Source organism: Anopheles merus, chromosome 2L (assembly GCF_017562075.2).
Source record: "Anopheles merus strain MAF chromosome 2L, AmerM5.1, whole genome shotgun sequence".
Lineage (NCBI taxonomy): Eukaryota > Metazoa > Arthropoda > Insecta > Diptera > Culicidae > Anopheles > Anopheles merus.
In genome coordinates this window covers 52413515-52427838 of record NC_054083.1, presented here as the reverse complement: position 1 = coordinate 52427838, position 14324 = coordinate 52413515, and the positions used below count along the sequence as shown (strand labels likewise).

Sequence of the window (14324 nt, the reverse complement as noted above, 5' to 3'; positions counted from 1 at the left end):
TCCCGCCGGCATCGTCGTGTGCGGGAAGTTGTCATGTTCGGGATGTCTGAGCGAGTGCCGTTTGAAAGATCATTAGTGCGGGTTTTACACCATATTTGTTGGGTGGTGAGGGAAATTGATGTGCCCAACAGTTCCATATCACACCTTTCCAGCCGGTCGGAACGGCAACAAGCGTTTGGAGTGATGTGCTACACGATGCTACAATCTTCCAGCACAGCAACGGTGCTGGGGAGTTGGTTTAACCATGTTGACCTAATGTCAGGCTGTCAGATGGGGGAGATGTTTGAGCAACGGATACCTGCTCGGAACAGGTGTTTTCCACCTGACAGTTGTATTTCAAATGGATCGTAAATAGATCGAGTTATCGTCAGAGAAAATGTATAATGAATCATATAAAGGAGAAAAGAGGAGGTTCTGTGCTTGAGCTACGAAGAATGTTTGCTGGGAAAAGGTCGAGCAATCCACCACGCCTTCAAGCGAATCATCTGAATCATCTGAGCGATATTCTCGTGATGGTGACTAACCGATAGCATGACACGCTGCCAATGTACGATCCTTTTAATTGTTGACAAGAGCTTAGTTGGAAACTCATTGTTCTATTTCCATCTTCTTTTTATGAAGACAACAACAACCGTAATCGCTCCAATATTATAATTTCATCCTTTGTGAGTCACTCTCAGCGGGACAGTCTGCTCTCGTTCGAAGGCTTATTTCAGATTGGATTTTAACCCACGACGGGCATGATGTTAAGTCGTGCATTTGACAGCTGTATCACTTGGCTAATCTATAAGACTCAGTAATCTTATTGATCGTTTTCAAACCAAGCTTATCATAGCATTGATTAACTATAGAAAACATACATTTGTTGGGTTAACTGTAATAACATGAGTCTTCTGATTAACACTTTTCGGACAATACATCTTACCTGTTACATTTCTCGATTGTTCGAGAGGATGTTTTCAAACATCAATTACTTATAATAAACCTGCAATAAATCGACAGTTTCTTCCTTTACAACTCAATGTAATTAAAGGCAGAGTAAGGCTGTAAGATATTGCTCCAGTAAACATTTACAGCCTACGGCATCAAATTCCCGCTTGACCCGCTGGATGTTCGGCAAAACTGTGGCCATAAAGCTGCATCCCCCAACAGAGATTTGATATCAGTGGCTCGCTTACTTTCTTTCAAGCCGCGAGAAAGCAAGTGCGATTAAAACAAAAAAAGGTAACAACAACTCGCGTGACACAGTTTCGTGCCACAGGAGGGCGGTCGCGGAAAACGCCCGTGCCCGTGCCCGATGGCTCACACACGCCAGAAAATCAACCGGCCGATACGTACGCGTAGTGCGATATAAATATTTAACAGGCGCGCGAAATAAAATAACAGCCAGAGAAAGGTTTGGCCGCGTTGCCTGATGCCTGTGGCACGTCCCGCAACAAAAGTGCCACAAAAGATGGCTGGTGAGGTGAGTTGGTTCAAAGGGGTTAAGGTCTACTTGCTGCCAGGCCACTTTACACACACCCACGGAAGGAAGATGCATTTCGCGGTCGGTGTACTGATCCGGAGAGGAGGCGAACAGGTGAAAACTACTTTGGGGCCTAATTTATGGCGACACGTTACGGGGCGCTGGGTTTTTTGGTGGCTGCGCGTGTGGAAATTGGGCTTGTATAGGGAGTGCTACCGGAGGGACTGGTGGAAGGGTTGGCTGTTTAAAGTCATCTACCGAAGAGAGAACAAGGTGCAAGGGGAAGCGAACATCTACGTGTTGATCGTTTATTATCATCTGGCTTATTGTGCGCTACAGGCGTTTACGCGTGTATCTGTACAAGTTTGCTACAGTTTGTGGAAAGTGATACGATTGGTTCCACCATTTGTCACTGCAATGAGACGTAGAAGAGAGAGAGAGAGAAAACATTCGGTGGTTGATTTTTCGACGGGAATTTCTGGGTTGCTTTAGAGACGTAATGGAGATGAAAGCTCTAAACCAGAATGAATAAAAGAATAGATTCAAGCGTTCCAGAACATGCAAAAGACGGGCAAAGAGGGGGTACCATGCAAACCATGCAAGACAGATTTTGGCACACCAGACAGCCTAAAGACACACAAACTACAATGATGATGATGGAAAGACATGATGCAAACCGTTCGGCAAGCAAAGTGACAGGGACAGAAAACACAGAGTGCAGAGTGTGAAAAACTTGTAGATAGAACATCAATTTGGAAGATCACGTTGAAGGTCCCGGTGATGAAATTTGCAATGCCAGAGAGCGCCCCATTTTCTCCCAACCACCCACCCTTTTCTGGCCGGTCATGAATGGAAATGGATGATTCGCTTTGATATGCCGACGAAAACCGTTCCCCCGTTCAGACACTTCAAAATGCATTAGTTGGCTCCAATGCAAAATGTCAATGCCGGTTGGCCCGGCCCAGGAGCCGTTAGATTTTCGGCAGGTTAGCTTGAATGCCTTCGAAAGATTAGCAACTTGAATGTGAAATGTGTGATTCGCTGATTCGTTTTTTCGATGTGAAGTTCATTAAAATTCCATTCTGATCAGACACCACCTACCTTCGCATGTTTGTATGAGGCAAATGGATCGGTACGTCTTCTCGATCGTGTCCGTCTCCTCCAGCACCGTGCGGACGACGGTCGTTCCATTCGTGCCGTCGTGGGTTGACGTCGCTGGCTGTCCGTTCGGTTTTAGCTCCTTGTAGCAGTGGAATGATGCTTCTACAGCAGGAAAAACGAGGAAGAAAACAGGAAAAATGGTTAGAAACATTAGAGCAGGCAAAGCAGACCGCACACGCACACCAAAACGCGCTGCGCGCCTGCTGCGATCTCGTGGGGGGAAATTTCGCAACTTCACGAAAACTCCCATCGCGAAGACACTTTTACATATGATGATCGTGGATGAGTGGGGGTGTTGGTGGTGTTTGAAGGGGAATGAAGGGAAAGGATCGTTAAATTCTTTTTTCTATTGTAAAAGACACCTCGGTGGACGATTTTTCCACTCCCGAGTGGGTTAGTGGAAAAGTAACGTAGGATTTAAGAGTGGAAATAAGTTTAGTACATATTTCTGCCGTTCAAATTATGGTTTTTAAGAATGTTTTCGCCTTTTGTCACAACCATTGGAACAATTCTTACTACAAAATGTGTTCTAACATTGAAAAGCATATAAAAGACCCTTCAATGCAAACACTTCCTCTTCTCAAAGTGTAATTTACAGACCCAAGACTATTGTAATCAACATTTACTGTTGCTGTTTGATGTCACTTTTCTACTAACCCACTTAGTAAGCGCCCTCGCAATCCGAAAACAATTTTATTTCAACCACTTTCATGCGCCTTTCGTGTTTCGGGGTATTTTCCGCCCATCTCCACCCCATTGCGCACACACACACACATAAAGTGTCAATTTATGGCTCCCTTTACACGATCTTTCGCCGTGCCGGGAACGGAAAAACTTAACCCATCCCCTCCCACTCTCCCCCTATTCCCCTCAGAAAAGCGAAAACATCATCACCACAGACAGTAACACCCAAGAAAAACGGATGATGCGGTGTTGGAAAACCGTCGTCACCAGGAGAAGCGAACCGCACGAGCTATAATTAGAACCGCCGTGGCTGTTGTGTTTTCTCTCGTGCTTGCGCTTTTCCTGCCCGATATTTGATGGTGGTGAAAAGTTGCGTTTGACGACACGGTGGGTGACGCGTGCGCGCGTAGTGGTGTGATGTCGCACGCGTTTACACCCCGCCTCCCCTGGTGTGCGTGCCAGTTCGCTTGGGGTGAGGAAATGTCGTGTTGTTTGCAGCAGCAGTCCCCATGAAAACGCGTTCATCGTGTGTTGTGTTGCGTGCAGTTTTGCAGTAGCTTGAGACGGCTAATAGTAGTAGTAGTAGTATTAGTAGTATTCAAGAATGATTTTCTAGCTAGCAAACGAAGACGACCACGACGACGACAACCGGTGGAAATAAAAATAGAAAAGCCATGCTCTCTCCATCTCTCGTGATTCGCAGCCTGTGTAGCCTTTTTTCTGTTTCTTCAGCACGCTGTTTGCGTACAGCAGCACTACAGCGATCAAGCCCCATCGTTATTATGTTGTGGTCGCGCTACAGCATTCGATTGGGGCCGGTTGGTGTGGGGTGCGCTGTCACGAGACGGGGACGACGCACCAATGGACTAATTAAGAGCAATTCCTCCGCATCGCAAGCATGCGTGATCGAGTTACGCTTAACAATGTTATGAAATAACCATTTATCAAGTAAAGGTCGATGATTGGGGCTCGCATAGGAGGACACAAGCAGCAACAGAAACGGAAAGCATTAGCTGCCAATCGGTGTACTAATGGTTATTTTATTGGCGACAACTCCTTTTTCACAATCAAATTAAGCACAAATGTCTTCTTGCAGCAAGTGGAAAGTGGAACAAGCGGAAAGAGGCTGTCCTTCATTAGCCGTAACTTGAATGGAAACATCAACAGGTGGATTGCTAGAGCATTAGTAGCTTTTAAGTGGGTTTTATCTAATTGTTTTCGAATTTCATCCGCTAGGATTAGTTTTTCAATTTGTGTAAGTCCTTGAGCCGTACAATACAGGGTTTCCCACGATTTATTGGTCAGTTCCCATGATTTTTTGGTGCGTTCCCACGATTTTTTGGTCGTATCCCATAGATTTTTGGTTCGTTCCCATAATTTATTGGTATTTTCCGATTGGATATCAATACAATTGGACCAAAAAATTCTGGGAAACGACCAAAAAATCGTGGGAACGCATCAACAAAATATGGGAACCCACCAAAAATTGATGGGAACCGACCAATAAATCGTGGGAAACCCTGTATTAACATTATGGTCTCTTTCGATTTTCGACTTCTGTCTTAGCACCTTTGTATTGTCATTTTATTTTGTCTGTCAAAAAGTTAAGACAAGAATTGTCGTAGATCATCACTATGGTGACATCAGCGCAACACATTAAAGAACAATCCGGAAGTCTCGAGAGCAAACGTCAGCATAAGCTAACGTCAATTGGCCCTTTTTTAAGGTGAAGTGAAGCGTCAGTGGGTATTCCGCTTTTTTGCAGTGCTTCCTCTCATCGATCTTGGTGCTTCCTCTGTCTTTGCGCGGTTGGTGACGATCCTCTTGGTGGTGCCAGCAATTTGTCAACACGGCGGCCACATGCCACAGAATCGACACTTGCTAACGGATCGACAATCAACGACCAGCAGCGAAACGGTTGGCCACCCCAAAAAGCCACCCATCCCCTCCTCCCTAGGGGATGCTCGCAAAAGGGGAAGGGAAATGTAGCCGCTGCTGTAACAAATTCCTTCCCAACAAACGACATTTCCTATTGCTCTAGCCTGCGTGTGATAATTGCCACCGTGACATAATCGTTCTTTCCGCGCGTTGCGTGTGTGTGTGTGCGACGCGATTTTCATGATCGAGTGTAATTTGAGCTGCCATCGCACTACTGTGAGCCACAGCAAGTAGGTGATCGTCACATTTTTTGTTCTGCTCTTGTTGTATGTTCACCCCATTCGAAGCAGACATTACTTTATTTATACGCTTCCCCATGGGCTGGCAGATTTAGGGAAGAGCACACAAAACACATAGCAAGCAACCAAGAAATCGACAGAGACAGTACCACAGGCGGTTCATTGATGTTCAGACACCCGTAAGACCCGTTTTATCGCGTTTTATCGGTGGGTAGATGGTGGTGTTGCAGCTTTTCTTCTGCCTTTGCCGCTGCCTGGGGCCGAGGATGGGTTAGATTGGTGTAGCTGCTAGCCAGAAACGACATGCGAATAATTAATTCACGCAACAGCCCAGAGAAGATTGCGACCGGCTGTGTGTGTATGTGTGCGTGTGTTGTTTCCTGCTTTCCCTCTAATCGAGCATCTGGTTCGTTTTGGGGTGCAAGATAAGGTTGAACTAAATCATTTTGTGATTATTTTACGATCGCAATCCAAGAGGATCGAGATGTGACGAAAAAGAATGTAGCCTGCCGAAAGACACACAGAGCCGATTTGTTTTTGTTTTTACTATGTTTTTCACAGGAGAGTTTAGAAAGATTTATTGGTGGGAAAAGAAACTTCTCGCGAGGAAATGAGCTGGCTAGGTTTCTCTGCTCAACAAGAGAAAAAATTACAGCTTCCTATGATCACCGTCTAGAGGGCGCCACCTTACGGTGGATCTCTACAATGTCCGACTGAAGATAGTAGTACTCACGCACACTGCTACTACCACGAACAGCACAAAAGGTGGCCAATATTTTTAAAAATAACCCCTCCTCGTCGCTTCGTCCTCTCGTATCCGCCTCTCCCTTATAATCGCCTTCTTCTGCCTGTCAAAGATCACCGACAAGGCGGAGTCGCTTACAGCCGAACCATCACCCACGCGCCTTTTAATCGTCCCTGCCAAGCGATCGGTATTTGTCAACTTGCCAAATCGAAACGGCGAAGCGAAAAGAAAAGAAGCAAATGGTAGTGGCTGTTTTTAATTGATGCCTTTTTCGTTTGTCTTTTTTCTTTGCCGTTGTTTGTTCTACTGCCCTGACCTCCAGACCCCCAAAGCGATTTCGACATTCGGGCGGACGGTCCATTTTTCATAATTAACCAACCCGAGCGCCGAGCGATCGGGAGGAGTCTGGTTTCGCACTTTGCTTAATTGAACCGCAACTCAATTTACGCCTTTTCCGTGGGATAAGTGCACAGCGCATGATGGGGTGAAATATGTTGTTAGCTGTGTGAATCCTCCACCAGTGACAACATTCCGACTCTGACAACGGCTTGACAGTTTGTGACAACAAACTGTATGTGTGTCCAATGTATTGACCTCAAATTGGTTCATCGCTCCTACGTCTTTTGCTTCGGGGCGGAAGAATAAGGAATACTACGGCAGGGACGGTGAGCACCCCTCGTCGACGTCGTTTTGAGCCGCACAAACATGAATGAGCTATGGCGCCGGTGCAATCCACCCCCGGGATTACGGTAATCATTGTAAGATGTCAAGGTAAAGGAAATTGCACAAACGGGGACGGAGCAGCGCTGCGCTGAGACGCGGCAAGGGAAAGGTAAACAACGGCCCGTGGGAGGAACCAAACGGGGAAGCGGAGGATGCGAAGCGATCAAACGATTGCGCAGACGCTAGCGAAGTAGATACGAACGTTCTCGAACCTCCCGACGAATTCGCTTTCGGAGTGATCTTCTCGTGTGCGAAGACTAGCCGAACCTTCTCGCCAACCATCTGATCGTATCTGCAAACCGACGGCACAACAACTTGTTATTGTTGTCATCTTGAATGTAAACAAACATGGCCGATTTTCGCCGGTAAGGCCGGAGATCGTGTCGCGTTGTTTGTATACAAAAGAAGGGACCTTCCACCGGCTTGAGATTGGAGACGCATGCGTGACACGCGAGCTGACAGGATAGATGATACCGAGTCGGCGCAGTAGGAGCTCGCCAGCGCTCTTACACACATTGCCACAGACCGAGCCTCTTCTCAGACACTAAACAGCTGATGCTGTGATGATCTTCTGCCGTTCCGGACGGTTTGACTGCTCTCCTCTGTTTTTGTACACAGTAGGGAGAGTCGATGACTAACGCTGCATGGTGTTCTCTAGCACCATCAACACACTCTGCTGGGTGTGGATTCCTTTTGCATTTTCCCAGCGCGTCGTCGGTGTTGGTTGTTTTTTTGCATACGTTTTCACTTGTCCCACTGCCAAAAATAGCTCTAATGTAGTTTGGAGAACGCATCCGGTTCGCGTTTTCTGCACGACCTAAGAGCGCTTATGGAGACGTATGGGACGTGTCTAGAAGCATCTGACTCATCGGAAAGAAATGCGAGCTCTAGCGAGTCTGGAGAAGTGTGAAGAACAAAGTTCATTTTTCATCAAATAAAGGAATGCTTGGAAAATATCCCTTGCGCTCAGACAAATTTCTCCTACAACAAATCAATTATCGTCTGTAAGGCTGATGAGTTGCTTAGGCATACTTATCACGCTCATCAATCCGGAGGCATACGTTTAAGTGGCTACTCGGCTTACCCTCACCCATCCGGAGCTGCCGGATTGACACGCACTGCATTACATTTTCCGCACTCTAATGATACGCATGTTTATTCGCGAGTGCAAAATGTAAATCTATGCAACGTATTTTTTTTTCATTGCTTCTCCCTATTAATTAGAGCGGCTTATCGGTAGGCGGACATTGTAAGCGGTGGATAAGAAATTGCACACCACTGTGGTGGGAGAGATGGAAAAGCGCATCGGAATTGCATATGCTTTTCTTTCCCGTCTTGGCCGCTGCTTCAATGTTCGTCATAAATCAATCACACGGATGATTCACCATGCAGACTTAGCACAGCTGGAAGGCATAATGTGATGACTTCCTTTAGTAGTAATAGCGCTTTTTTTATTACCTATGTACCGAAACGGCATAATGATGATGATCGTGCTTGGAACGAAGTGTTAAGTTGATTATTCCAACCGGGAAAAGTTGATTTCTTTAAAGATTGTTTTTCTTTCTGTGTTTGTGGCTGAAGAAAGATCGAGAAATCAGTTTCACCGAGAGACGTCCTTGCAAAAATGTAGGTTCCGTGAGTCATAAACATGGTGGAATTAGACAGAACACCTTAGCAATTGGTCATCTTTGGGCGAGCCACCCAGTCACAGTGTGCTATTTCCAATTCTGCTCAACAAGTTCGTCGTAAATAGCTGATGAATCAAAGGATCAAAGATCTCGTCATGCACCAACTACTGTCCTCTAGGCAGTCACTCCCCACTGTTGTGATCAAAAATGTTGTGTGAATCATGATTGAAGGTCAATCACATCGCCACGGAGACTTTGTATTATTTGCTCTAAATAAATACAATTTATGTATATTATCAAAGTATCTAAAAAGAATTAATATGTTTGAGAACAAAAAGGAAATTTATTCAGAAAATGAACGCGTCCAACCGTTTTTTTTCCAAACAAAAGTAATATCATCCCATGGTGTTCGTTTCCAAAGAATATAGCGCCTCTAGCGGACAGTAGCGAAAGCAACCAAGCGCTTTTCCGATCGTACAGTGACGTACGAATAAACTTGTACACTGGTTTTTTCGATGGTTGTTGGAGTAATTTGCAGAAATGAGAAAAATAGTACATGGAGTAATTTCCAGTTTGTTGAGACAATTTTAATACCGTATATCGGACACAATAAAGGGGGAATCACAGGAGCTTTGATGTCTCGTTGAATGCACTAAGTTCATATGAGTTGGTGCTTTGTCGTACAGATGTCGCTGGCACGTTTAAAGAGAAGTATCACCTCTGCCACTGTTTATGTATTGTATGTGGTCGTTAGAAAGACTGATCTCGGGATCCATAAATCATAAAACTATCATATTTCACAACACTGGAGTTGGTCTGGTTTGTATCAATCAATTATTTCAACAGTGTTTACCGACATCTGATCGACACATTTGACCTTCCCTCTTGCATCAACAATACACACCCTTGTTTTTTTGTTTCAAATTTATTGTTTATTTCTTGTTCATTTCGTACATTTTGCATTTAATTGCGTTGTGTTTTACATCATAATTAGCAGAAAAAATCTCAGAACAACTCGTATGCACTTTTCACTTCGTTACAGTTTATAGATTCTCAATATATTGGGGCTCAAAATCATTTAGCGATGCACAGTAGTACACACTGCAGTACACTGGGAGATGAGAATGGGATGGATGACAGGTATAGCAGGAAGATGGGATTTGAAAAGGGTCATGGGGTGATTCGGGCGGGGTTCGAGTTAAATACAGTTCAGCAACATAAACATCAAACACGATTTCTCGATTGCTCAAAGAACAAAACCTGGTACATATGTAACACCAAATGGGCATCCAATCGAAACGGTGTTTCGACAATTCGTAATTGTGAAATTATTTGCTTTCTTCACTTGTTCTGCCAACGGGCTATAAGGATGCCTGGCAGCGGTTCGAGGGTTGTAGGGTTTTTTTTGGGTTTTTTCAAACATTACTCTATACTTCTTTCAATCTGTTGCCTTCCGATGAGAGGCACAGTGCAAGTGACTAAAACATAAACAGCACAGAGCTACACGCGATCTCTCAGAACACTTATTTGGCTTTCGATGCGACGGGTTCGACGTAAGGTTTGGCAACCGAAAGCGCGTCATTAGAGACCCGTGAACAGTATAGCAGAAAGAAAGAAAGGAAACCCCTATACAGATATAGATATAGCAAACAAATGATAGAGCGATGATCAATAAAAGCAACACAGAGCGTTTACAACTACATGAAAATTAACGAAAAAACTCTATCAACTTCTTATCATTGAAGCATTATCATTCGCTCCTTCCCGTGGTCGAGATTGTACGGGACAGTCGAGATAATAGGACCAACGCCTGCACTGTATGAATTCCTGCGGGAGCGCACCGTGGGCTGATTGGGCATCGGCGTTCATTACTGGTTCGCTCTCCAGTCGCTGTTTGCCACCGTTAGCTCGGCACAGGTCGCTGCATACCCGAGATGGTTCTCGGCCAGACAGCAGTACCGGCCTGCGTCACCTGTATATGGGGGAGGGAAGGCAGGGAAATCATTCGATCAATATCTTGTGAACTCTTCAAACGCTTAGCTGGCGGTTCATTCCCACCTTCATAGGCCACCGGTAGCGATAGGCGGCAGACGCCGTTGCGATACTCCGGCACAAACTTGTACCCCTCCTCGATCGGTGCCTCGTCCTTCGTCCAGCGAATCGATGGTGCTGCATCGCATGCTACGATGCACTCGAAACGCGCCGGTTGTCCACTGACAACTGCGATGTCTTTCAGCGGCTAAAAACAGCAGAGAGGACAAAGGTCAAAGATCATTCCATGTGGGTGAATTGAGCAGCACGATCAAAGTGACCTGTGAATACTCACAGCGACGAACAAGGGCGTTTTGGTGGGAACACCTTCTTCCTGATGCTTCACGTTCGGTGTGCTCGTCGTGGATCGATTAAAGCCCTGAGCTGTTGGATCTGGATGCACGCAAAAGTGTGGAGGCACACGGGATTAGCTCAGATTGCAGATTTGGAGTGGCCAGGGTGAGCGATCGTTTTACAGAGCGTACTACATATACACACGCACTCACACACACGCTCACACACGCATGAACGCACACGTACGAAAGACACTCATGGGTTAACAGGTGGCAGTATGGAAGCAACATGATCATGCGCAATAGCTTCGAGAAGCTCAAATGGGGGTGGGTCATTGTACAGCGTATTCCAGAAGAACTCGTATTCTGAGCAGTTGGTATTTTACTCTGGATATGACATTGTTCGGGTATCATTGCTCAGAGTACGAATCGTCTGGATAGTTGCTGTACAATTTGACAGTTATGTCTGACTTTGACAGTTAAAAGCATAGCCACTTACCTTAAGATCTGTGTTGGTTCCTTGGATTTCATTACGTCCATTGCAAGCTTCACACAAACACACAGCATTATTGCGAACATAAATATAAAGATAATGGGCATGCAAAGTCTTCCCTACCGAAGATGAATGAACATCATCCCCAAAGGTACTACAACCCTGGGCTCTTGTTGATGAGTTCGCGGAAGAGATCCATCATTCTCCGCCTCACAAGAAGTATCGCCGTCTAGCGGCCGTTCGTCTTGCGTGTGGTGTGGTCCGCGAGGACTCGAGAAATTGTTCACCAGTGTTCAGAACAATAAACTGAAATCCCGAGCCAACACAGCACCAGAGCATCAGAGCGAACGGCCCATGCCGTGGGCCCCATGTGTAGTTCAAGCGGAAAATGCTCATGTCCCAACAATTGTGCCAATAAATTATCAACATTTCCCCGGGCCCGGGATCCGCCCTGAAGGGTGTGGAGGGTGGAAAAGTTGATCATGTTGTCGCACCGGTTAACACACAGTCACAGTGCGCTAGCAGAACGTCTGTTCCCATTTCTTGCTCGACTTCAACGAAACCGGGCGCAAGACGCACGGGCACACACACACACACACACAAACTCACACGGACGGACGGGTGCGATAGGATTGCTGAAAATACTTTCCGACACGATTTTGGTTCGACCCCAGGCGCAGCGGTGCCAGCTAACTGCAGGGGGAGAGGAGTTTTACGCTAGAGACTGTTAGTGCCTGGTGTTTGAGGCCGTTTCCTCATTGCTTAATGTGCACAGTGCCATCATCGTATCATGTTTCTATTACCAGCTAGTCAGTTCGACAAATAAGAAAAATATAAACGGGTGGCGCTGGCCCTGGGCTGTGCACACGTATTGGAAACGAGACAGAACACGGGAGCGAGCGGGAAGAAAATACGGAATTTCAAATCTACCCTCCCCGTGTTACAAGCGCAGTCTTGAGATATTCCCCGTAAAAAACTCTTTTTAATTGTCGTTATGTAACCTATACGCTCAGTGAGTGGGGAAAGGGGAGGTCATCGGGGCGATCCGTCCGTTAGTCCGTACGTCACACAATTTGCGACACCGACGGCGAAGCATCTGGCGACGATGGACTGCCCGCCGCCCGCCCGATGTGACAATTTGGTCGATTTTCGGCGCCCGTCAGCAAGCTGATTTACGCAAAAGCAGATCTCCCCGCTTTTGTGCGCTATTGTTATGCTGTGCCCTCTCCCAACCTTCCCCACCCGCAAGCGGATCCTTCAACCGGCCTGTCGACAGTGTGATTAGTTAAGAGCGCATACTTGACAGCCTGAACGCGGGGGGTGGCCACAAAGATAACCCAAGAAAGTGGCCACGGTCGAAAGAGTTGAATGATCTGCAGGAATTCTAATTTGCAACCCATTTTTTGTTTGTTTGCCAGTCGAAAGGTGAAACCAATGCACACAGATACAGTTGCTAGGGGCGTGAAACAATCCTGTGTCAGGAGTTGGACAAGTGTAGGGTATTAGTGGTACGACATTGAACATGCTGACAGAAGCGTTTTGGGGGGGAGAGAACGCAAACGCTCCCTTCTCCAGACATCGATTTCCCAAGCAGCTCGACATCTTCAATGCACTTTGCTCATTCCGGTAGTAACCTCTGAACTCTGAGGTGCGACAATCAAAGCGCTACACATGTACGTCACGCTGTTATAAGGATCCGGCCTTGCAGCTTCAGCCAACCGTGCAACAGCCGTGTGCTGTTATAAGGCTCCCCTCGCAGTAGCGTGCTGCACAACAACAACATCAACAACAACATCGACAACAAAGCTCTTTGGGTGTCTCTCTCTCTCTCTACCTGGTGTGGCGCAATAGCTGTTCCGATTGCTATAGCCCCGCGACGGTGTAGACCGACCACTGCCAATTCCTCCCTGGAACGCTGACGGCTCGGGTGCAGCAAACGGGACGGGATGCGGCCCATACCGAGCGCTGGCGTGCATTTGTGTCGCCGGAACTGAAGCCGACCGTACACCGTAGGGCGTAGGTCCTGCAGTGGGAACGCTGCTACGACCGGTACGCTCGTGCTGTACCGGTACCTCGATGTCACCTGCCGCGAACTGGGCCGTGTTTTGGTAGCGCGGATGCTTCCTACCATTGCTGCCGCCGCCGGCACGGCCGGCCACGATACGGTGGCCCTCGCCCGGAAATATGATGCCGAACTCGTACCCGAAATCGTACTTGAAGTAAATGATTCCGGTGTCCGGGTCGACGTGCTTCGTGCCTGATTTCGTACGGGTCGTGTAGAAGAAACACAATATAACAGAGTGAAAACATCAAACAGGTCCCACATTCCAGTGGCAGTGGAGGTGGTCCAGAAATATGAAGAACGGGTTAGATAACAGACGGGGTATAAAAAGAAAAGCCAATTACTAACCTAGTGGTTATGCAACTTAAGTAGCATCGCCGCAAGAGAGATACAGTGTAAAAGAGTAAAATGATAAACAAAACAACATAATCGTAAAACAAGAACGCACACACAAAAATAAAACTGTAAAACCAAAAACTCTAAAAACGTTAAAAGGGGGATAAAAAACAAAAAAAAAACAGCTTCTAAAACTAATCAATGTAGATGGGCAAACGATAGCAAAAAAAAACAACTGAACGAAAAAAGAAGAATAAAAAACACGCAAGCTGAACGAACGAAAATAAAAACAACCACAATCACTCTGAAAACGAGTGATGCTGATGATCATCGAAGCAGTAGCGCAACCCGCTAGATGAGGCCTAGTAGTGAGGGGTCGATAAGGTGCAATAGTAGTAGGTAGTAGTGGTAATGGGCAGCAAAGACAACAAAATTGAGCGGCGGAGCACTCTGATGTAATGGCTAATGGGGGATGGTGGCGAGAAGAAGGCTGCTAAGAAGGCAGAATTATAGAGCAGGCAGGCAA

The 14324-nt window shown here is 46.4% G+C and overlaps 1 protein-coding gene across 1 annotated transcript in view; it reads right to left on the bottom strand.

The window, feature by feature from the left end:
* Positions 1-14324, bottom strand: part of LOC121593820 (titin-like) — a 158880-nt gene that overhangs the window by 89971 nt on the left and 54585 nt on the right. The window contains 1 exon segment of the mRNA XM_041916522.1: positions 2567-2728. Coding sequence (XP_041772456.1) covers positions 2567-2728 — 162 coding nt within the window.